General features: G+C 45.3%; 1 protein-coding gene across 2 annotated transcripts in view; it reads right to left on the minus strand.

The window, feature by feature from the left end:
* OSBPL10 (oxysterol binding protein like 10) overlaps window positions 1–24901 on the minus strand; it is a 249856-nt gene extending 224955 nt beyond the window's left edge. Inside the window, exon 1 of one of the 2 annotated variants that reach the window (XM_036267081.1) lies at window positions 24481–24901. In XM_036267081.1, the coding sequence (XP_036122974.1) occupies window positions 24481–24761 (281 nt within the window). In that variant the 5' untranslated portion in view covers window positions 24762–24901. The remainder of the gene's footprint in view (window positions 1–24480) is intronic. The other variant, XM_036267080.1, reaches the window with a different exon arrangement.
* Between the last annotated feature and the right edge of the window lie 736 nt (window positions 24902–25637).

The raw sequence follows: 25637 nt of genomic DNA on the forward strand, positions 1-25637 counted from the left end.
TTTTATAAGTAAAGTTTTATTGTTTACTTACATACTGTCATCCTACAAAAACGGAGTTGAAATTATACACTACCTGGTCTTTTACAGAGTAAGGTCCACTAAGCACATGGAGAGTTCACTAATCCACCATGGGACGTGTCCCCCAGAGGTCAGACACCATCTCTAGAGGGCCAGGATCCTAAAAGACACTTCCAGGAATTGTGGCCCAGAAGAGCAGCCCCTCAAGAGCGGAGGAGTGTGCAAGGGAAACAAATATGCTCCCCTAGCCGACAAGCCCAGGTCCAGGCGAGAATTATCCCCAAGCGGTTAAATGTTCTGTCCTGAAAAACATCAGCCCACAGAGAAGTCTCACATTTTTAATGCAGTCTAATCAGATTTAACTAGGTACCTTCCTGAATTTACAGGTGCATCTTCTATTTAAGCAGCACCATAAACAGCGTGTTCTCTCCTGATAGATTAGAATCAGTCCTAAAGGCTGGTTCTTTATTCAGAATCTGGAAATTGTTTTAAAAAGCAACTCTGGCTACTGAAAAGCTGCTAATAAACCCAATTCTTTTTTCTATATATTAGAGAAAATTAGTACCAGACTCAGAGATAAAATCTCCCAAACAAGATCTTTTGACAGGTACACAGGGTTCAAGAAAGCTCTTTGCACATTTTGAAGTCTGCCTCATTCACTCAACACAGCTAATAAATAAACCAGAGCACCCAATGAGTCTCAGGGCAGCGGCCAGATAATGAGGAGCCAGTGGGTATTCTCTGCAATAGAACAAAGCCACAGGGCAGGAAGACTGTATTTAGCATCACTTTTCTGGAGCGTTTCCAGAACTGAAGAACAGAGATCGGTTTCCTGTTCTGACTCTGCTGCAAACTCGGAGTAGAACTTTGAATTAAACATCATCTCCAGGGCAGTTTCCTCACCTGGGAAACGGGGATTGGGCAAGTTCATCTGAGGGCCTTCTATTTATTTTGGAAAATGCCTCCAGAAAAAGAATATAGGCTAAATGTCAGGATGGTTCCTGAGTTGTGATAAGTCTTCACAGGGCAATTTAAAAACCGGTTCTCTCGCCCTGGCCGGTTTGGCTCAGCGGTTAGAGCATCGGCCTGCGGTCCCGAGAGACCCGGGTTCGGTTCCCGCTAAGGGCACGTACTTCGGTTGCAGCTTGTCCCCGGCCCTGGTTGGTCGTGCGGTGGCAGCCACTCGATGTGTCCCTTCCACATCGATGTTTCTCTCTTCCTCTCTCTCCTCCCACTCTATCTGTACAAAAAATGAAAAAATGTCCTCGGATGAGGACAAAAAAAAAAAAAACACACACACAAAAAAAACCGGTTCTCTCAAATGCGGAGCATAAAAGCTGCCCATCAGTTAAGACAAATCAAGCCTCCCTCCTGAGGCCTGATGTATTCCACTATAAAACTGTTTTTCAAACTTCCCAGAGGTCCGGCTCAGCTGTGTTGATTGTTTAAGAACTTCCATACAAAAAAGCTTCCATGAGCCCCAAGGATCCTGCAAATAGGGAGCCTTAGAGATCCCTTCCTCCACTTGTTTTGGGGTTTTATCAACCTTCTCAGCACCTGTAGCCCGGGATGCCAGAGATACCACACAAAATCAGTCTGGCACCGGCCATACTAGCTTTGTCATTCACACCCTCGGCTACATTCACCAAGTTCAACAACATGATGGAAAATTAAACAAATCGGGATCCTGCATTCCACTCACATTCAAGATTATAAGAGCATTTGCATCCGTTAGGATTATAAACAGATGCAACAGGGAAAACCAGTTGAAATATTCTGTAGTCCAGCCCAATTCCTTGCTCAGGTCCAGGTGACCTACAGGAGAGAGAGAGGCTACCATGGACAGCATCAGGTTGTAAGCTGGTTTACTTATTTCCACATAAGGATGGGAGTTACTCTTGCCCCGTCTCCCTTTTCACTGCTCAAAAACCAAATGAGCATCTCTGAACCTTCCCGAGGTCCTGGAAGCTGTCACAAGAGACTGTGTGACCCACTTCTCCTTCTAAGGGCATCTGCCACATGTCATCTAGACCCCACCCCAGTCTCCCTGTGTTGCTCACCACCTGGGAGAGAATCACCTGCTCTCTTTGCAGGCACCATCCTCTGTAATCCTTATTCCTCCTTTCAAAAAGAAAATACATCCCGAAGTCCAAGAAGCTCCCCCACAGAGAGTTAGAATACAACCTGCTTATGCATGGAGCTGCCTGAAAGTTGGTGTAAACCATCTCCTGGTTCATGAACCCCTGCGGCACCTCCTTCTGTTAATACTGAAGCAAGAAGCCAGAGCTTTGTTTTTTTTATTATTTGCTAGAACTGTTTTATATACATATGGAGCTCACCCCCAAAAGGATGATTCTAAGCAGATCTATAATAAAGCAAAATTCGGATGCTGGGTAAATCCACTTTTTGACTCAACTAGCAAATACTGAGCACCTGCTGAGCAAACGGGACCCCCGTGGCTGCCTTCCTGACACGACGGTGTCCTGAGCCCCCAAACAAGATGTTGTGGGGGAACCTAGGTGCCAGGATCTGCACTGGCCAGGAAGCCAGGGAAGCTTCTGGAGAAAAGTGACCTCGAAGGCGAGCATCTCTGATTTTTCTTTTAGCAGGCAGGTGCTATTTTTATAACTTACAATGTAATAAAGGAGGCTGGAGGGAAGAGAGGGGCTTTGTGGGAAGTCTACAGTTCCACTAAATTTTGCTGTGAGCCTAAACCGCTCTAAAAAATAGTCTATTTTTAAAGAGAGGGAGAGAGAGAAAATTAATAATGTTTGGGGGCAACTCAGCAGTTTTTTTATATCTTTTGTTTTCTCTATAGTGCTTTCTGAATTTTCCAAGTTTTCTATAAGGAACATGAAACAATATCTTTATAGCTAGAAAAAAAGTCACTTAAAAAAAGAATAACCACAAAAAAAGAAGGCAATGGTATAATTTTTTTAAAAAGAAATAAAAGTCATCAAACTCTACACTGAAAACAGGTACAGTTGCCCGTTAATTAAGCCTCCATAAGTTAATTTTAAGAAGTTTTTAGGCCCTGGCCAGTTTGGCTCAAGGGTTAGAGTGTTGGCCTGCAGTCCGAAGAGACCCGGGTTCGGTTCCCGCTAAGGGCACGTACTTCGGTTGCAGTTTGTCCCCGGCCCTGGTCGGTCGTGTGGGTGGCAGCCACTCGATGTGTCCCTTTCACGTCGATGTTTCTCTCTCTCTCTCCCTCCCTCCCACTCTATCTGTACAAAAATTGCAAAAATGTCCTCAGGTGAGGATAAAAAAAAAAAGTAGTTTTTAGGAAGCCTTAGAGCTCTTACATTTCATTGTAAATAGCATATATTACAGTGCATAAGTTATAATCTTCAGGGAAAGTTAATCTGTGTAAATTAGCAGATATTCCTGCTAAATTTCTAAATGTTCCCTTTCAAGATAATTAATTAAACTTAAGCTTTCTAATTTTGGTGCCACCAATTTGAGATTTGGGGTCCTGGAGCCTACTATTTTTTTTTTCTTTATTGATTTTAGAGAGAGAGGAAGGGAGTGGGAGAGAGATATAGAAGTATCGATGAGAAAGAACATCGACTGGCCACCTCCTGCATGCCCCCCACAGGGGATCAGGCCCACAACCGGGGCATGTGCCCTGACGGGGAATCGAACCAGCGACCTCTTGGTGTGTGACGCTCAACCACTGAGCCACATCGGCCGGGCTGAAGCCTACTATTATTAAAGGTAATGATTATAATTCTGTAGAACAAATGGTTTGCTAAGCAAATAATAAAGATTATTGCTTAACAGGTACAGAGTTTCAGCTTGGGATGATGACAAAGTTCTGGTGATGGTTTCACAAGAATGTGAACGTACTTGATGCCTCTGAAATGTACACTGAAAATGGTTAAAATGGTAAATTTTATGTGATGTATATTTTACCATAATAAAAGTAACTTTAGCTTCTTTCTATCAAAACACTTTTTTTTTTATGAGATGTCCTACCTTTTAAACAGGAACCAATACAGGAGAAATGTCACAAATGTTCTGCCAGGTACATTTGCCTGTTCCCTCAGGGTGTCTTTACAAGCAAGAAGTCTAAAATTAGAGTGTCAATGTCTTCCATTACACAAAGTGTAACGCAAGGTCCCTGAGACAAAACTTTTCCACGGGTGAGTTTCATGACGCACAGAAAGGCGTCTGGGAGAGCACGTCCAGATGGGCCAGGTGCGGGCACTCAGGCGGCGGGGAGGCCGACTCGGCCATGACTGCTGCTCTGCTTTCACTCCTTCAAATATTTACTGAGTGTCTACTGTGTGCCAGGCACTGTGCCAGACTCAGGTCTCACACCTGCTTTCCTGGGTCTTGCAACATAACGGCTTTCAGCCACACTGCTTGAAAGTTCAAATACACTGGAGGACAGGATGTGCCCTGTGTTTCTCAAGAGAGCTGTGTGTTTTCTTGTTTCCTTGTGGTTGTTTTTTTCTTTCTCTTTGCACTTTGAAATGATTCAAACTTACAGAAGAGTTGCAAGAGCATCACAAAGAACTCCTGTTTTTCCCTTCACCCAGACGCGACCGTGACGGCTGTTTTGGCACAATGATTTGATCATGTGCTGGGCTATCTCCCCCTCCCTTCTCCCCGCTTCCTTCCCTCCCTTCCTTTCCTCACCCCCACCCACATCCATCCAGCTCCCTCCTCCTTCCCTCTCCCTCTCCCTCTCCCTCTCTCCTTATATCAAGTTTTTCTGGAAAAATTCTTTTCATTTGTGTGAGTGAGCTGTAGACACCTTCTTTCATCCCTAAATATTGCATTATGTATTTTCCAAGAACAAGGACATTCTCTTATATAACCACAGACCAATGATCAATTTCTGGCAGTTTAACATTGATTCAGTAGGATAATCCAATATAAAATCCATACTCAAATGTTGCCAATTGTCCAAATGATGGGAGCAGAGGTGGTGCATGGGTTCGAAACCACCAATTCAAAGGTTCCCTCCTCAACCACCAAATGGACGGACAGCACCTGAGGACACCCATCTTCCTCCCTTGCCTTCCACAGGAGTTTTCCTAAAGGACTCCAGGCAGAAGGAAATTCTCATTATTTTAAAACTCCTTCCTACATTATTTAATGAAGCTCTCTGACAGGAATAACTGTCTCACATTTAACCTGACTTCTCCACGACACGACTTAGTTCTATTTCCTTTTGTTGCAGTCACTAAAAATTCTGGATGAAAATATTTCCTTGTAATAAGATTCAGTAGCATCACTTTCCACCCACTCTCAATTAGGAAACTGTTCAAATGCCAGTAGCCCTTCTGCTCAGCACCTCTCAGTCCTGTAAGGAGCATTTTTAGACAATTCTTTTTCCCTAAGCAATTCTCCAATTGAAATTAATAAAAGAGATAGACTGTACATTTCTATCTGCCCATTATACGTAAAAAGAGTAAGATATTTTCACCACCACCCCAGGAACCAATTTTTTATTGGCCCATTTAGAATGCATGGTGTAAGGTCACTCACAACCTGCGGGCGGGGAGAGCAAGGTGTTACCTGCAGGAGAGACCAGACCCCAGTTCCATCCAGGATCCTCGGCTGGCTTAGGTCTAACCAAAGACCCACAGTCTCTAATTGGCCCTTCTTTACAGGCATGGTCTAAGGGCCACCCTGTCCCCACGACAGGGTCAAAATAGTATGGAAGATTTTGCATATTCAAATGTAGAGGGGACATTTTAAGGGATACAGGTAAATGTATCCCTTAAAAAGGGAGTAAACGCCCTGGCCTGTTTGGCTCAGTGGTTAGAGTGTTGGCCCCCAGAACAAAGAGTCGCTGGTTCGATTCTGGCCAAGAGCATGAACCTGGTTGCGGTTCAGTCCCCCGCCGTGGTCGGGGTCATGCGGGAGGCAGCCAATAGATGTGTCTATCTCACATGGATGTTTCTCTCTCCTTCTCTATCCCCCTCCCCCACTCTATCTGAATATATTTGAGAGAAAATCCTCAGGTGAGAATTTTTTAAAAAGGACGGGGGTGAACGAGACTGGACTGTCTAGTGATTCCTTGTGCATTCTGTAGATGGCTCTCCAGTGACTCAGTCTACCCAGCACTCTTTACCAGTGAAGAGTGGTCTCAGAACCTCCTTGATAGCCATTCATCCACTCATTAGGACCAACACATAGTTCTTCAGATCCATGTTCATGTTTGGAGGTAACCAAAATATTACACTAAGTCTGATTTGGAGTCAGCTAAGTTGTCTGAAAAAGCATTTTCAGGTGGCTGATTTTCAGGTATTTAATAAAATAATGGCAGATGCCAGACAGCCAGGGAGAGTACCTCATAAAGTGAAATTAACAGCATCCTGTCCTATAATATTTGTGTGTTCCCTCTTTCCCCCACCCCCAAAAAGAACAACTACCAAGTTCTTATGACTTTATGCAGGTGATATTGAGGGAAACTACATATAAAAATGAGGCAGTCTGTGAAAGGATACAATTCGGGGGAAATGTGAATACATATAACTTATTATGAACAGGGGTTGTGCTTCCTTTCTAGACCACAGCTCCAAAGTTATAAATATCAATCAAGATATAGAAGAACTGAACAATATAATCAACTAGATCTAATTGACATTTATAGAACAAGTCTCCCAATGCCACAGAATACATCTTCTCAAGTATACATGGAGCATTCACCAAGACAGAACATATCCAAGGACATAAAGCAACCCACAACAAAATTAAAAGAAATGAAATCATACAAACTATGTTCTCTGGTCATAATAGAATTAAATTAGAAAAGAGTAACAGAGCCCTGGCCAGTGTGACTCAGTTGGAGCATTGTCCCGTACACCGAAAGGTCATGGGTTCAATTCCCAAGTTAGAGGACACATACCTAGGTTACAAGTTCAATCCCCAGCCCTGGTTGGGGCAAATGTGGGAGGCAGACAATTGATGTTTCTCTCTCTCTCTCTCTCTAAAAAAAAGGAAAGAAAGAAAGAAATGAGTAACAAAAATAATGGGAAAATCTTCAAACACTTGGAAATGAACATGCTTCTAAATAATTCATGAGTCAGCCCTGGCCGGTTTGGCTCAGCGGTTAGAGCGTCCGCCTGCGGTCCAGAGAGTTCGGTTCCCGCTAAGGGCATGTACCTCGGTTGCAGTTTGTCCCCGGCCCTGGTTGGTCATGTGGGTGGCAGCCACTCGATGTGTCCCTTTCATGTCGATGTTTCTCTCTCTTCTACTCTCTCCCTCCCGCTCTATCTGAGCAAAAAATGGAAAAATGTCCTCGGGTGAGAATAAAAAAAAAAAAAATTAAAATATAAGTGAGAAAAATATATTTTACGCCCTGGCCGGTTTGGCTCAGCGGTTAGAGCATCGGCCTGCGGTCCGGAGAGACCCGGGTTCAGTCCCCGCTAAGGGCACGTACCTCAGTTGCAGTTTGTCCCCGGCCCTGGTTGGTCGTGCGGGTGGTAGCCACTCGATGTGTCCCTTTCACGTCGATGTTTCTCTCTCTCTCTCTCTCTCTCTCTCTCTCTCTCTCTCTTCCTCTCTCTCCCTCCCACTCTATCTGTGCAAAAAATGGAAAAAAAAGTCCTCGGGTGAGGATTAAAAAAAAAACAAAACATATTTCACTACACACATCACAAAGAGTTAAGCTATTGACGCTGCAGTGGTCACGATAGAAGACTAGAGTTACGGCAAATGACGATTTTTATTAGATATATGCTACATTCCACCAGGAAATATATACTGCATGCCCCATAGCCTTTTTTTAACACAGGCCAAACAAACTTTTGTTAACTTTCTAATACAATTTCAAACTTACAAAGAACTTACAAGAATAATACAAAGAACTATTTATTACTAAAGAAGTACTAACATTTTCTAACAGTTGCTTTCTCTATATATGTACACATATATTTTTCATGAACCCTTTGAGGATAATGCCCGATTTATCCCTAAATACTTCCATGTACAAATCAGCAAATGTTTCATAAGCAATTTTAAAACAAGTGTTGTCACAATTCTAGATAATAGAATGATAACAAAGTTGGAGGTCTAAAAGTGCTCATTGCCCTGGCTGATATGGCTCAGCTGGCTGGAGCACCATCCATACACCAAAAGGTCTCGGGTCCAATTCCCAGTCAGGGCACATACCTAGGTTGTGGGTTCAATCCCCAGATGGGGTACATACAGGAGGCAACCGATTGATGTTTCTCTCCCTCTCTCTCCCTTCCTCTCTCTCTAAAATCAATAAAAACATATCTTCAGGTGAGGATAAATTTTTTAAGTGGTTATTAATAATAATCCATTCAAATTGTTTTGTGTTAGAATAAAGGGGGACAAGAAACATGTTTCCCATTTTATCCCATTTACTAAAACTAGTCGACACTCATATAAAATGAAACCTAAACAGAGAAGCAATAAACACAAATCTCCCAAGCCTTTGTTTAAATGATCTTTTTTTCATAAGCTGCAAAGAGGCTGGCTTTACCTAGTTTAACGGACAGTTGCTCCCAGGCACTAACAAATTTAATCAACTTCATTGTAGTTAATATCTGGAATTGTCTACACTCGGGGCATCTCCAAACCAGTCTGGATGAAGCCTACAGAATGGCCGCCTCAGTGGTCCGTACAGAAGACTAGAATTAAGGTAAATAACAAATTTTTTTTTCCCCCTCACCCGAGGACATTTTTCCATTTTTGTTCAGATAGAGCAGGAGGGAAAGAGAGGGGAAGGAAGAGAGAGGGGGAGGGAGAGAGAGAGAAACATCGACGTGAAAGGGACACATCAAGTGGCTGCCACCTGCGCTACCAACCAGGGCCGGGGACAAACTGCAACCGAGGCATGTGCCCTTAGAGGGAACCGAACCCAGGTCTCTCTGGACCACAGACCAACGCTCTAACTGCTGAGCCAGACCCTCCAGGGTGGTAAATGACAACTTTTATTAGATATATGCTACATTCAGCCAGGAAGTGTGTATTAAAAATGGCCTCATAGCCATTTTTTAAAATAAGCCAAACATTTTTGTTAACTTTTTAATAGAATTTCAAATTTTGCAGAGAAGTTACAAGGATAATACAAAGAAGTACTTATCACTAAAGAACTATTAACATTTTACTACAGTTGCTTTATCATTTTCTCTCCTTCTCTCTATAAATATTTTATTGAACCATATGAGAATAAGTTGCCAACATGAATACAGTACTACTGTCTATAGATCATATACAAATTTTCCAATTGTCATAAAAAAGGTCATTTAGCCCTGGCCGGTTTGGCTCAGCAGTTGGAGCGTCGGCCTGCGGTCCAGAGAGAACCGGGTTCGGTTCCCGCTAAGGGCACGTACCTCGGTTGCAGTTTGTCCCCGGCCCTGGTTGGTCGTGCAGGTGGCAGCCACTCGATGTGTCCCTTCACATCGATGTTTCTCTCTCTCTCTCTCTCTTCCTCTCTCTCCCTCCCACTCTATCTGAACAAAAAATGGAAAAATGTCCTCGGGTGAGGATTAAAAAAAAAAAAAGGTCATTTAGAGGAAAAGAAAATATCAGATCATGAGTTGCATTTTGTTTTTACAAAATGCACGTCTTGTATGTCATGTTACAAAGGAATTTAGTTTCAAACTACGAAACAAAGCAAAAATAAGTGAGGAAACAAACAACACTAAAAATACCAGTAACTGCTACAATTCTGGAAAGGAAAAGGAAGCAAGCCTTTAGATAAACACAAATTCAGACAATTCCAAGACATGAATAATTGCCATTTCGTCTCTTCCAGGTTAGGGCACGCCTTACTTCTGTTCAAAATCACCACGTCATCCAGACTAAAAGGTTACTTCACAGACACAAGTTTAGTACTCTTCCTTTAAAACAAAGATTTTCTGAAGTATCTTTATGTCTACCCCATTAAAATATATATATATAATATATATATATATATATATACACCTATTTTGCTATTCAACATGAGAAAAAAAACAACTGTGGAATTTTGGCTTTTAATACTATTTTCCTGAGTTTCAAATGACTCCAAAGCAATCATGAAAACTGATATCAACACGAAAATGCCAATAACAGAAATTCCGAATTAACTAAGTGACTAGAGTAGTGTTACAATTCACTTGGGCCAAGATACCAATGGCAGACTTCTCATAAAAAAAGGAAAGAGTCCAGCCAGTGTGGCTCAGTGGTTGAGCGTTGACCCATGTATCAAGAGGTCGTCGGTTCGATTCTTGGTCAGAACACATACCCGGGTTGTGGGCCTGGTCCCCAGTGGGGGACATGCAGGAGACGGCCAATCGATGTTCTCTCTCATCTCTCTCCCTCTCCCTTCCTCTCTCTCTAAAATTAATAAAAATAAATAAAAATAAAAGGAAAAAAGCACACATTAGCCAGGCCAGTAAATATTGCCGCAAAGACTTTTGCTAGTACAAATAACATAAACATAAAATGCTATATAATAAATGGATCACAATACCCTCTCAATAGCACTTATCAGCACAAACTGACTTTTGTCCTGTTCAATTTTTTAGGGGACAACCCACTACATAAGTGAGCTAGAATACGCACACAGAAAAGTTCTATGCAGTGCGGTCAGCCAAGAGGGCTGGGAAGCCCATTTTTAAGGTATGAGTAATAGGGTGAAACTCAGATACACAAGAATCCCCAAAGAAAAAGGCATTCAAAACATATGACCCCATTTCAGCCAAATTCCACACCCCGAGCTTAATGAATTAGGAGGCCTCCATGCATATCAAGATTCATCTGTTGTCAGGGCTCACAGATAGTCACAGGGCCAAAGAGCCCCTCACCCAGCCCTAAAAGCCCAGGTGAAATATGGGACAATACAGACAAGGAAAGTCCATTACTGAGGACCAGCTCCCAGCTGGAAAGAGACTAGGCTGTCAAAGCTCTGGGCATAGTCCTAAAACAATGGTTTCTGACCAGGAAGAAAAAAACCCACCAGACATCAACTACTTACAGAAAGAGATTTTTCCCTTCTACAAAATCCCTAATTAAAATACAGGGCCCTTTTCTTTGGGAAAATGGGGGGGGGCAGAATAAAGATGATCTTGCACTGGAATGAGCTGCTACTGGCTCACCCTGAGGCAAAATCCTCCACACTCTCTTTTGTAAAATGAGGGGATAGAAAATCTCCAAGTTTTTTAGAGGGGTGGGGGAGACCTGCTTTGGAATCAGACAAAGCCTGGCTCTGCAACGTACATCTCTCTATGCCTATTTCTTTATAAAATTGAGACTCTACCTGCAGCAGTTAGGGTTAGATTTGGTTGGGAATAGTGGCTTTAAAATGAGGCCTACTACCCCTATCCTGGAAAATTCCAGAGGCTGGCAGCCCAGGATTTTGAGGTGGCTTTGATCAACAAAGTCCTCAAGGGCCAGGTTTCTTGTATCTTGATGGCCTTTATCCCAGTCACCTCATGGCTCAATATAGCTGCTGGAACTCTAGCCATCATGTCTGTATTCCAGTTTTGGTTTATGTCTGGTATTCCAAGATGAAAGAAAAAATAAGAAAGGGGGCCGGCCGGTGTGGCTCAGTGGATTGAGCATTGCCCCATGGGACTGAGAGGTCTTGGTTTGATTCCTGGTCAGGGCACATTTTCAGGTTGCAGGCTCAATCCCCAGTAGGGGGCGTGCAGGAAGCAGCCGATTGATGTTTCTCTCTCCCACCGATGTTTCTCTCTCTCTCTCTCCCCCTTCCTCTCTCTCTAAAAAATCAATAAAAACATACTTTTTTTAAAAAGGAAGAAAGGATACAAAGAAGGCTCCAGGAAACTACTCTGTGACAATTCCGCTTATACCCCCAATATAATCGCATGGCCATCCCGAGCTATAAGAGGGACGAGGAGAGCATATGGTTTTATGTAGGACAACCCTGTGTCCAGCTAAAAACTGGGTCCTGTGACTATTTTGGAAGGGGAAAGCAGACATGTCTGCAACACCTCCCATCTCATTTTAAGGATTATATTGGATAATATATGTAAAGAGCCTGATGATTCCTGGGCCTGCAAATGTATTTGTTCCCCTTCCGGTAACAACACTGACATCTTATGATCTGTGGTCTCGGTGTCATCAGAGGACCTTCCTAAAGTAGCCTTTTACAGTCCGGTCTACCTTTTAGTCTCACCTCTGGCTACACGCCACACACAACCTGCATTCCTGCCATACCAAACTAATCTCCTTCCCTGCCTCCCGATCTTCTTCGTCCTCACAGAGCCTGCCACCAGGAGTGCCCTCCCCAAGCTCTGGTCTGCATGATGAAACGTTCTCTTCAATGTTCCAGGTCTTCCACCACCTGCCACATTTCCCCCCGTGTCCCCCCGACGCAGAGTCAGCGTCCTCACTCCCCGGTGCTTCCTCGCGGCAGCTCTCACCCCCTCTATCACAGTAGCAGCCTGCATCTAATAAGTGCTTTCTATATGCCAGTCACTGCCCTAAGCCCTTTACACCCAGCTTCTCAGTTGGCACAGACACTTATTACCCCCATTCTACAGAGAAAGAAACTGAGGATCAGAGAGCTTCAACTGCTGTGCAAGGCCACACAGTAGTAAACTGCAGAGCCAGGATTCGGCACGGCTGCTGGACCGTAGAATCTGTACTCTCAGCAACCACTCTAGGCTGCCTTGACTACTGATGGAGATGTCCCAGTGTTCATTTTAGACCAGGCTAAATCCAGCCCACCACCTGTTTCTGTAAATAAAGTTTTATTGGAACACAGACACACCCACTTGTTCACAATGAGAGAGCTGAGTAGTTCCCAAGGTGACTAGAGCCCACAAAGCCTAAAATATTAACCATCTGGCCCTTTACAGAAAAAGTTCGCTCACCTGTTTTAGACCGTGAGGCGGGGCCTCCTGCATCTCACATGGCATTTGGCACATACACAGAAAGTGCTCAACAAATACAAAGACGTGGGGTATGAGCATTCCACCAGGCCGAGTTCAGTGCAGGGAGGAGTGTCTGGGGCTGATGCTGCCAACTCATTCAGGACCCAGAAAGTGTCCCAATTCTATGGAGAGTCTGTCAAACACCAAAAGACCCAGGAAAACTGTCACGTGGTTTCCACTGTGCTGTGAGCAGCCCACATGGCTCTGAAGGAGTGATCATGGGCAGATCCCCAGTCCCACCACACACAGGGAGACCCTGAATTCCACTGCTACCGAGGGGCCTTCCCAATCTCATACACTAGCCTCGTACATTGTTCACTGGTCATATGACCAGCATTGCAGAGAAACACTTAACACATCCTGGAAACAAGTTATTAAAAACTGATGTTGGGTGCCTTTCCCCCTGGCCTGGTGGCTCAGTGGGTTGGAGCATCGTCCCGTACACCAAAAGGCTGCGGGTTCGATCCTGGTCAGGGCACACGTAGGAGGTAACCAATCGATGTTTCTGTTTCTCTCTCTCTCTCTTCCTCTCTTTCTCAAATCAGTAAAATAGCCTCAGGTGAGGATAAGAAAGCCCATCAGTTGGAGAGTCAGCGCTTGGACCAAAGAGTCACAGGTTCGAATCCAGTCAAGGGCACGTACCTCAGTTGTGGTTCAGTCCCTGGCTCTGGTTGGGGTCCTGCAGGAGGCAGCCAGTCGATGTGTCTCTCTCACATTAATGTTTCTCTCTCTCTCTCCTCCCTCCCCCACTCTATCTGAAAATACATGGAAAAATATTCTCAGGTGAGTATTAAAAAAAAAAAAAACATATTGGGTATCTTTCAACTTGTTATATTCTCATCAAAATATTTATAGAAAGGGACCAAACCACATAAAAACATAAATAATCCTCTAAAAACTACAGCTCAACATGAAAAAGTTATTTGCGGCTCGAAAGCCTTCTGTGACCTTCAAAGAATAGGCCTGCAACAAGACTGGATAATGTTTCCTAATTTTATCATTACTGCTGTCATCGCGTGAGAGTAAAGCACTTTCTTTCTGGGCTGTGACCATATTCGATCCAGTCTGAGTTATCAAAAATCCAATTCCGGATGGTTTTCTTTTTAATTCTGTCTTGGCCTGGCTCCAAAGCCCGTGGGGAGCCAGGCAGGGCCGAGAATGCCTCCCACACTTCCGGCACAATCTCTTCAATCCTCCTTTCGGGACACAGGCCCACGTCTCTCCTTTCCTCCCAGAGTTCTCAAACGACTGGCCACTGGAGCACACTCTAAGGAACCACGGGCTAAGCAGCAAATGGAGACAGGCATCCACAATGCAAATCAAAGAATTAGTCACCTGGGTCCCCATGCACCGGGAGGAAAGGCTAAGAAATACCTGCATATTGACTAAGGCAGGGTCTAAACTGACCACCAGCTCCTCCCCTGGGCTCCACAAAGTAGCCACTGCTCTGTCTAAAATACAAGACTCCCAGTAGACAAACTTCTGCTGCGGGCCTACTATGTGTCAAGCACTGTGCTGGGTCCGGTGTCTGCGGTAGCCTCACAACACTGCAAGGTTGGTGTCATTTCACAGAGGAAGAAACCAGGGCCTAAAGGGTTATGTGACTTGCCCAAGGTCATGCAGCAAGCAGGAGACAAAGCTGGATAGAGCCTGTGCTCCTACAGAAGCAATGTGACTCCCATGAGAAAGAGGCAGCCCCTGCTGTCCAAGAGCTCTCCAGGTAGCTACACAGAGGTTGGTCAGGATGGGGAGCAACCGCTTTGCTCAAACACTGCTGGGGGGCACTGTGAAATGGTCCAGCCACTCTGGAAACACTTTGGGAGTTTCTACATGCACCTATCCTATGACCCTGTGATTCCAATCCTAGGTGTTTACCCAAGAGAAACGAAAGCATATGTCTACATAAAGACTTGTATACAGACAACAGCTTTATCTATAATAGCAAAACCCAGAAACAACCCCAATGCCCACCTATGGGTGGATGGATAAACACACTGTGGTATATCCACAAAATGTAATACTACTCAACTGCAAAAAGAAACAATTTATAAACTACTGGTAGGTGTAGCAACATGGGCAATTCTCAAACATCATCTGGGCTAAATAAACCAGATGCCAAAAAGGATATCCTATATGGTTCCGTGTATATGAAATCCAAGAACAGACAAAATTAACTCACGGTGATAAAAATCAGAAACAGATTGCAGGAGAAGGGGAATTGACCAAAACTCTGGGGGAAGGGGAGTACAAATGGTCTGTACCTTTGGAGAAGTAATTACATGGTAAATTCATCAAAAAGAGTGCCTTAGACCTGAGCATTTTATTGTATGTTAATTATACCTTTTAAAAAAAGTCTTCAGGCTAATGAGTATTCCAGCAATAAAATGGAAAACAGATTATAACATGTATACATCCAAAGCTGATTCCTTTAAGTATTTAATGAAATTCCAAAGAAACTGATTTTCCCATTAAGGGAAATTAGGTTTCCTTACTGGCATTAGAAATGATTTCCCTCACAATATCACCTACCTGACATGTGCCCAAGGGGTCTGTCTAGAAGACAGAGATGAATGACTCCACCAACCCTTCCTAACAAGCCCACTTCCAGTCATGACAGCAACCTGAGCCCTTCCATGAGAGATGGCTGTCACCATGGCAACCAGAGAATGGTGGGAAAGGCTGATGGGGAAGGGAGACAGAGAGCTTAAACTGTGACTTAGAACTATGGCTGTGTGGGAGGCTGTGAGTGCCGTAACCCCACCCCCAAATGTCCTCATCCTAATCCCTGAGATGTATGAATGTTACTTTAGGTGGCACAGATGTTAGCAGATGGGCAGGTGAGATTAAATTAAGGATTCTGAGCTGGGGAGATTATCCTGGATTATCTGGGTGGGCCCTCAATGCAGCCGAGGGAGTCCTTCCAAGAGGGAGAAAGAGGGCAGTGTGACACAGAGGGGGAAGCCATGTGAAGGAAGAGGCAGAAACTGGAGTGATGCAGCGACGAGCCAAGGAATCCAGGAGCCACCAGAACCTGGAAGAACTAGAAACCAATTTCCCCTTAGAGTATCCAGGAGAGGGTGGGCCCGCCAGCACCTTGATTCCGGCTCACTGAAACTGACTCCAGACTTCTGGCCTCCAGAACCGTGAGAAAATGCTTTTCTGTCCTTGTACGCTACCAAGTGTGGGGCCATTTGTTATAACAGCCATAGGAAACTAATACCGACTGGAAGCCTTAAATCCAGTATTGTTTCTGCCAACAGTCTACATTCCCGGAATATCAACTCAAACGTCTAAGAAATATTCAAATCAATAAAAGGGTTTGTTTTTCTTTTTCTTAAAAGAAAACATCCTGATTACCATGGTGTAGGCAAAGATTTCCTAAACAGGACTCAAAAAGAACCCAACTGTAGCCCTGGCCGGTTTGGCTCAGCGGTTAGAGCATCAGCCTGCGGTCCAGAGAGACCCAAGTTCAGTTCCCACTAAGGGCGCGTACCTCAGTTGCAGTTTGTCCCCGACCCTGGTTGGGTCGTGCAGGAGGCAGCCACTCGATGTTTCTCTCTCTCTTTCTTCCTCTCTCTCCCTCCCACTCTATCTGAACAAAAAATGGAAAAATGTCCACGGGTGAGGATTAAAAAAAATAGAACCCAATTGTAAAGGAAAAAAATGTGAATTAAGAATTTGTGTTTATTGAGATACCCATAAGGGCAAACTACAGAGTGAAAGATAATACCTGCTTTCTCTATATATATTATATGTAATGCCCATGTGTACATATACCCACAATGGACTTCTTTCCAGAATGTACACATAAAGCACATGTACAAATCAATAAGAGCAGATACCCCAATATATAAATGGGCAAAGGGTTTAACTCTCAGCTGACAAAACATCCAAATGACTAATAAACGCACAAAAAGATGCTAAACTCCATTATTCATGCAAGAAAGGCAAATTAAAACCACAATGAGATACCACCACACACCCATCCATTGGCTAAATGAAACCACACACCCATCCATTGGCTAAATGAAACCAAGAAGCAATATCAAGAGTAAATGAGGCCCTGGCCGGTTTGGCTCAGTGGTTAGAGTGTTGGTCCTTGGACCAAAGGGCCTTGTGTTTGTTTCCTGTCAGGGGCATGTGTCTGGGTTGTAGGTTCGATACTCGGCCCAGCTGGGTCATTTCGGAGGCAACCAACTGAGGTTCTCTCTCTCACATCTATATCTGTCTCTTTCTAACTCCCTCCTTTCCACTCTCTTTAAAGAAAAAAAAATCAATGGAAAAATGTCCTTGGTGAGGATTAACAAAACAAAAAAAGAGTAGATGAGGATGAGAACACCCAAATTACACACTTCCGGTGGAATTTTTAACAGATACAACCACTTTGGAAAATGTCTAAGCTAGACATCTGCAAACACTATAACCCAGTATTTCCACTCCTAGGTATACACCCACAGAAATGCATACTTCTGTGCTCTGAAACACATGGCAGCACTATTTGTAGGGCCAAAAACGAAAATGAACTCAAATGTCAATCTACAATAAATATAAATGTATTCAGTATGTTCACACAATAGAATATGAAGGAGCAAGGGAAAAAGACCACAACTCTACACAGCGACACGGACAGGGCTCACAAACATAACGTTAAGAGAAAAAAGCCAGACACAAAAGATCACATACTGTACAATATGCAATTCAGAAAGAGGTCAGACTAATGTATAGTACAGAAAATCAGTATAGCGGGGACCCTGCTGGGGAAATGAGGGGTGAGAGGAAGGGGTGGCTGCTCTTTCCACGTACACTTAGGAATTGTGAACTTTTCTGAATTATGTTCAACTTCAAATTTACCCTCAGAAACCCAGTTATTCAGAGATTATGTCAAAAGGTATGAGCAGCTTTTCTTTTTCTCAGAAATGTTTCCAAACTTCATCCTGCCTGGTTTGGCTCAGCAGTTGGAGCATGGCCTGCGGACCAGAGTCTTGGGTTCGATTCTGGTCTAGGGCACGTATCTCAGTTGCAGTTCGGTCCCGGCCCTGGTTGGGGTCATACGGGAGGCAGGGAATCGATGTGTGTGTGTCTCTCTCTCCCTCCCACTTTATCTGAAGAATAAAGGTAAAAATATATCCTTGGGTGAGGATTTTTTTTTTAATGTTTTCAAACTTCAAAATGGATATGCAAGTTCACCTTAGGAGAAAAAAAATAGAAAAAAGAAAAAAATATATAAATCACCCACAATCCCACCAATCAAAGAAAATCGTGGTAACCATTTGGCATAAGTCTCCTGAAATAGACATACATTTTTAAAAGGGGTGGGGAGGGGAGTGGATCCCACAGGAAGTGGTTGACACAGGCAGAGCTCCATAGAGATATTCAACCATAAGTGAATATATCCTATTCTATACTGTTTGGTAACCTACTCAACCACCCCTTTATTATTATCGATGAAGAAGTCTATACACCTGAAACTAATACAAAATAATATTGAATGTACACTATAGTTGAAAAAAAATTTAAAAATAAAAGAAGTCTTGTGTCCCTAAAGGATTTGATTGTGCAGACTCAGAACAATCCGGCAACCTAGAAAGCAAGATATGTGAATACTTCTGAAGTACATGTAGGCAAGAACATAAAATCCAGAGCAGTGACTTGCAACCCTGTTTCACCAATTACCTCTAAAATTGTTGGAATACTCCAAAAGCATTCACTTTAATTCAATGGGGTTTTTAAGTTAATGTATGCCCCCAATGACTTTTCTAAATGGGTCAAGTGGTCCCCAAACCCTGAGAAATCATGTCTACAGGCTAAAACACTGCATCTGGCTAATCCAGATCGAGCTGAATGTAAGCCCTGGATATTTGGTCACTAACAGCCCACGCTGGGTGGGTAGTGGTGGGCCCTAAGTCAGGGTGGGTATGTCAGAAGAAAAGCAAACCTTCCCACCCAGAAGACAAAGACTGATGGTTGCAGAGTGCAGAGCAAATGATAAACATATTAGGACAAGGTTATGAGCAGGTAATGAACCAAAGCTTTTTTTTTAAATAATCACCAGAGGATATTTTTCCATTTATCTTCACATAGAGTAGGGGTTGGGAGGACATCATTGTGAGAGAGAGAAACATCAATGTGAGAGAGACACATTGACTGGTTACCTCCCATAAGATCCCCAACAGGGCGGGGACTGAACCGCAACCAAGGTACGTGCCCTTGACCAGAATCAAACCCGTGACTCTTAGGTCCTCAGGCCAATGCCCTAACCGCTGAGCCAAACCGGCCAGGGCTGACAACCAAGATTGATAACAATAGCTAACACTGCCAAAATTGAACTAAATCCTGGTTTGATTTTTTCTTTGTCATTGATTCATTTTCTTATTCATTCAATAATATTTTTTGAGCCATCTAATTATGCCAGACCCTGTTCTAGACACTGGGGATACAGCAATGAACAAGGCAGACAAAACTATTCTGTCCTCAGGAAGCTTCCTTCTAGTGCTGAAGGAAAAAAAAGAGTGAAATACTGAGTATGTCAGGTTATGTGCTATGGAGGAAAATAAAGCTTGGAAGGGAGATAGGGATTGGAGACTGGAGGAGGGGAGTAAGTCACTTCCCACAAAGATGTAAATGTTTGGGTCCAAGTTTTAAAATGATCACTTCAAGCCCTGGCTGGTTTGGCTCAGTGGTTAAAGCTTAGAGAAGTTAAGAGCATGGGCCTGTGGACCAAAGAGTCTCAGGTTCAATTCCCTGTCAAAGGCATGTACCAGGGTTGCAGGTTTGATCCCTAGATCCAGTCGGGGTCGTGCAGGAGGCAACCAATCAATGTGCCTCTCTCACATCAATGTTTCTCCCCCCGCCCCCCTTCTACTCTGTAAAAATCAATGGGAAAATATCCTCGGGTGATGATTAAAAAAATAAGAAATAAATAAAATGATCCCTTCAAAAAAGGGCATCATCTCCTCTCCAAAGAACTCTGCAATAATTACATTAATGGGTCCCAGGGTATTCAAAGCGTTCAGAAAATGAACCAAGAATGTCATGGACCACAAAGAGTCCATTTCAGAAGGGACAAATCGAAGATCCAGTAACTGCTACCACTTCTCCGGATGCTCAGTCCCTGACACACCGGTATCTTCATTTCATCCTCACATTGAACTAATGAGAAGGGCAAGGGTAACATCATGTTCGCCATTAACAGATGAGCAAACGGAAGCCCGGAGCAATTAAGGAACCGGCCCAGGGTGACACGTGTGCTAACGGTGCTGAATGTTGATACCGGGAGTTGACTCGCACCCTGAGCTGCTCTGTCCTTCCGTATCAGCGTCTGCTGGTGGCCCCGGGTTTTCCTTTGCCAACACTCGTCTTATCCTATTCAAGATTTGCCTTTTAGTATTTTACTGAGTTCTTACAACCACACCAATGATCAAAAAAAGGATTCAAGGCTGATTCCATATTTGCAGTGTCTTCTTTTCTGCATCTAACAAAAACTGGACGGCAATGAAGACCCTCACATTTATCACTTCCTAGATCCATTTAGAAACTACTTCCTCAAACGCCTGACATTAGAAGCAAACCCTAAGTATTTCCATTTTGGGTTGAGACTAAAATTAGCTTTAGGGCAAATGAGAGTTCATATAGCCAACTTCCTACTAGGTGTAGACATCTCAAACTGAACACCACCCACACGGAACTCTGCTGCCCCCCACCCTACTCCCAGGCATGTTCCTCCACCGTGACTCCCATCTCCAAAAAGGACACCTCTCCCTCCCAGCCTCTCAGGCCTACAAACTCAAGAGCTCTCCCTGACCTCTCTTTCTCTCACCTCCTCATCCAATCCATCAGCAAGTTCTACCCTCCCCACTCCAAATCGGTCCCTTTTCTCCATTGCCCTGTCTGCCAAGTTCAAGCCCCCAGCATCTATTGCCTGGACCACAATGATGGGCTCCTAACTGCTACCTCTGCTTCCCCATCTGGTCCCTTGAAAATCTCATCTGCACACAGAAGTAGCCAGAGAGAACTTTTTAAAGCACACATTAGACCATGTCACCTCCCTGCCATGTCACCTTTTGCAACACAGTGTTAAATTCTCCCCTCACCCACAAGGCACTGGCCTGCTTCCTCAAGCTCTCAGAGTTCACTCTCCCCTGGTTCACTGTATATAAAAACCAAAAGGTGGGGGTCCTGGCTGGTTTGGCTCAGCAGTTAGAACGTTGGCCCACGGACCAGAGAGACTCGGGCTCGGTTCCCGCTAAGGGCACGTACCTCGGTTGCAGTTTGTCCCCAGCCCCGGCTGGGGTTGTATGGGTGGTGGCTAGTCGATGCGTCTCTCTCACGTGGATGTTTCTCTCTCTTCCTCTCTCTCCCCCTCCTTCTCTATCTGAAGATAAATGCAAAACTGTCCTCAGGTGAGGATTAAAAAATAAATTAAAAAATAAAACAAACGGTGGGTGAACAGATATTATTCTCGACTAAGCTGTGAATTTCAGGGAAAACACTAGATCCACGCTAAAATTATTTCCACGAATACTTGCCTTTATTTCATCAATCTTTTTTCAAATCTTCATAGCACCTGCTACTTTCTGAAAATGTCTGTTCCATTGTTTAGATGACTTAGATGCATTCTTTAACACCATCCTGTAGTTTACACCATGCTATTACATCTGAAGCATTTACTTTAAATAACTATAATAATAAATTTTAGAAACTCCTTAATGTGTCTTTCCCCCATGCTCTGATTATTCCACACTCTCTCGGCCGATGAGTGTGAGGCACCTGTCCTGGACATACTCGCCTGAGTTTAGCATGTCCCAACAACGTGAATTTTTCTCTCCTGTGACCTCTCTATGTCATTTATCTTGTGTTCTGGCCCAAACTGCCTTCCTAAGGGCATGGTGATGGGGCTGAGAGTATTACAGGTAAATTAAGGCAGAATATGATACTGGATGTTAAAAGATAAGCTTTACAGTACCCTGAGGACATGGGAGAGGAGAGCAGAGTAAAAACTGCTGGTGGGCGATTGGTGTGAAGGGCATCTCAAAGCATGGAAGGCTCGCTGAGAACTTTGGGGCCGGAGATTGTCAGGAACCGCAGGCGATTTGAAAAGAACGATCAAAGGCAGATGCCATGAGGCTCGAAAATGCAGGTAACTCGGTTAGTTAGCCCACCTACTTGCAGCAAGGCATTCCCCTGGACTAGGAAAGTGTGGGCTCCTACTCTTTCATTCGGCGTCTCTTGCACTACTTCATGAGACGATGCCCATGTGTGGTTTTGTTTTTTTTAATCCTCACCCGAGGATATTTTTCCATTTTTTGTTCAGATAAAGTGGGAGGGAGAGAGAGGAAGAGAGAGAAACATCGACGTGAAAGGGACACATCGGGTGGCTGCCACCCGCACGACCAACCAGGGCTGGGGGCAAACTGCGACGGAGGTACGTGCCCTTAGCGGGAACCAAACTCGGGTCTCTCTGGACCGCAGGCCGACGCTCTAACCGCTGAGCCAAACCGGCCAGGGATGCCCATGTGTTTTGTTCACTGGAGTAGTTCCAGCTCCCAGAACAGTGCCCGGCACAAAGTAGATCCTCAATAAAAGAGTCTCTAAACAAATAAATTCATGAACAAAAATTACATTCTCTAGGTTTCCACTCTATCCCCTCTCTCTTCCTTTTCACAGATCCAGCTCTACCTTTGTAAGAGCCCTTGAGAAGGCCGAATGTGCAATCACAGAGCCACCATAAATGTCCAGATCATTAATGGACCCTCGGCCCCTGTTCGGATGTGGGAAACACAACCCAACACCAAGACATTAACCATTAGAAAGAGACAATGCTTCTGGAGTCAGTGGTACACTTTGAAAATGGTGAGTCCACTGCGATAAGAACACTGAACGTGGGCAGGCAGCTATAAACTGCAGTAACTGACTCAGGATGAGATCTCAGGAGTGTGCACAGTATCATTTCACCTATGGAGCCTGCGATCATGTAGGAAATATTATTATTCATTCTGCCTTTTCTCAATCTTGCCTCCACCTAAATACCCCAGAGTATTTTAAATTATACAAAAGCATGAGTTACTCCAGTCCCTCCTAAATCCACTCCAAAGAATAAGTCCTTTAATATACATTGCAGGAAAAATATAGTCCCCAAGTAAAATAACTGCAATTCAGGGTAAAAGCTGTTGGCCTCATAAGCTACTTGGGAGTGGGGACATTAAAAGTGATTGCCCAACACACAAACAAAATGCTGTCACTGATAGGCACCTTGAGGTGCCATTAATAAGACACAATTACCAAGAACTGAAATCAGACGCAGTCATCTTATCTCTCTGGTCCTACCCACTCTACCTATTCGTTTTCAGCTTTCAAGAATTGAAAGGAAAAAGGGAGAGGTAAGAGCAGATACTGGGGCTATTTTGTGAAATAAAAAGAATTAAAAGTTAAAGTGCAGCTTCTACAACAGATCTCCAAGGAAACCTGGTGACTGGGAAAGTTCTCTGTCTATAGTATCAATATAGAAACAACCCAGTTTCCAAACTTAGGAAGTCATCTTGCTCCTAGTTGAATTACATGTAAATAACTGCCTGGTAAATTTCAGCTGGAAGGAATCTGAGTTACTTTTATAAACCAGCTCCAGGAGAGTTGACCAAGTAATCTAACCAGCAGAAAAGATCAAGCGCTCCCAGGGTGTGATTCAAATCTCTCAAGCACCCTTAAGAACCCCAAATCCTAAGATCCAAGGGCCATTAAAGGCAGGACAAAAGATCTCATCAACCACCTCTCCAAAAAGCCCCATTCTCTTGGCATGGCCACTTGTATTTGCCTCTGGCTTGTTCTGTAAAACGATGTAAATAACAGTGATAACAGTATCACTTCTGCTCCTTCCCTAGACATGGGCATCAGGACACATATTCCTAGCAGGCTTCCCAACTGTGAGGGTTGTGAGCAGGGAACTTCCAAAAGGCACTTAGTGGGGGAAATGATTACTATTACTATTATTATTAATTATTAAAAGAACAAACACTGCCCGTTCGTAAAGGGGAGAGGTTTTCTTTTTAAAACCAAACTTGCGTTGCAGAGATTGGAGGTTCCAAGCCACCAACTGGGCAGAGGGTAGCACGCGCAATGGAAGGCACCAAGGATAAGTGGTAGGTTTTTGGTGGTGGTGGTGGTGGTGGTGTTGCTTTTAAACAATAAAGTTTTAAATGAACTAAGTTATGAAGAGACTTGCAGTGATCGGACCAAATGTATTAACGCTTTCCATCCAAGCCGAAAGCACGCCCCCTCTGCCGCCTTTTCTCAACCATTCCTCAGGAAAACGCTAGCAGGCAGGGCCCGGGACCAGCGCGCTCCCCTGCCACTCCGGCCCCTGCAGGTGCCGCACAGAAGGAAACCAGGGCTCCGGCTTCCCTCCCCGCCACCGTGGTGCAGCTCTGGGATGGGGTCACGGCGCGCCCCATCCTGGGCACCCCACCTGGGAAGGAGCAGGGACGAGGAGGGCACCCGCGCGGAGACAGCACCCCGCCGGCGGGTGGTACGACCGCGCACGCACACACTGACACACACACGGAGCAGCGCGCAGGGAGGAGCGCAGCGGCGGGCACGTTACCTGTTCTGCCAGCCCTGGAGGAGGTTGGTGTATTTGCTGAGAACGCCCTCGAGCGCCGGCTCCCTCCTGCGGCCGTCTCCCCCAGACGGGCTAGCGGCCACCGAGCCCGGGCTGCTGCGGCTGCCCCCGCCGCCGAACCCGGCTACCGCCGACCGGCTGGAGACCCCCCGGCCCGCCAGGGAGCAGGAGGGCGAGGAGCCCGCCGAGGTGGCACGGCTGCTGCTGCGGCTACTGCTGTTGCTGCCCCCGCCGCCGTCTGCGCCCTGGGCCGCCCTCTCCATGGTCTGTGCGCGCCCGGAACCCGGGTGCCCGCCGCGGTGGCGGCCCCGGCGCTGGGGCTCCTAACGCGGTGACGGCGGTGGCTGCTGCTACAGCTCGGGGCGCCCGGGCCGCGTGTGGCTGCTCCAAATCCCCGGGAAAAGCCTGACTCATACAGGAGGAAGAGGAGGAGGAGGCGAAGGAGAGCAGGGAAGGAAGCCAACGGGGCTGGATGCAGCTGTGGCCGCCCCTCCTCCCGCCGCGGCCCGGCCCCTCCCTTCGCACTAGTTTCCCGGGCAAGTTCGGAGCGGATGGCCGGTTCGGCGAGCCCTCCCCGGGTTCCTCCTGCTCTTCCTCGGAGTCCTAGCGGTCGCTCAGGCCCAGGGGCTAGGGGCGTTCCCGGCGCCGACCCGCTGGTGGGCAAGCTCTGCCACCCCTGGCGCTCCTTCTGCCGCCCCCTCCCGGATCCAAAGGGGTGAAAGGGAATCTCTGCGCGTCACTCCCCACCCCCAACCCACCTCGGGACCTGGAGGGAGTGGCGGCTCCACCCACCCTGTCCACCCGGATATGGACCCGCCGGCCTAACCTAGGCACAGGCGCACACTCTCTCTGGTCTTCTGCGCCAAGCCTGAGTCAGACGCACGAACACAGTAACCTAGAAATGAGCTTCACAGGTGGAGCGAAATAACAGGGCAGAAGGTCTTCCAGGATCTCCTGTGTGTCCAGTAGGGGATGGGGGTGGGGAGGAGAGTCCGGGGGGTGGGGAGGAGAGTAGGGGTGCGGGGGTGCGGGCAGGTGATTCTCACAGGTAAGCCCTCCTGGGGCATTTTCATGCTATGGAGCTAAATGGATACCAGGGCCAGTACTGGAGTAAGGCAAGAAAACTCAGATTCCTGCAA

This window comes from Molossus molossus, unplaced genomic scaffold (genome assembly GCF_014108415.1).
Source record: "Molossus molossus isolate mMolMol1 unplaced genomic scaffold, mMolMol1.p scaffold_m16_p_18, whole genome shotgun sequence".
Lineage (NCBI taxonomy): Eukaryota > Metazoa > Chordata > Mammalia > Chiroptera > Molossidae > Molossus > Molossus molossus.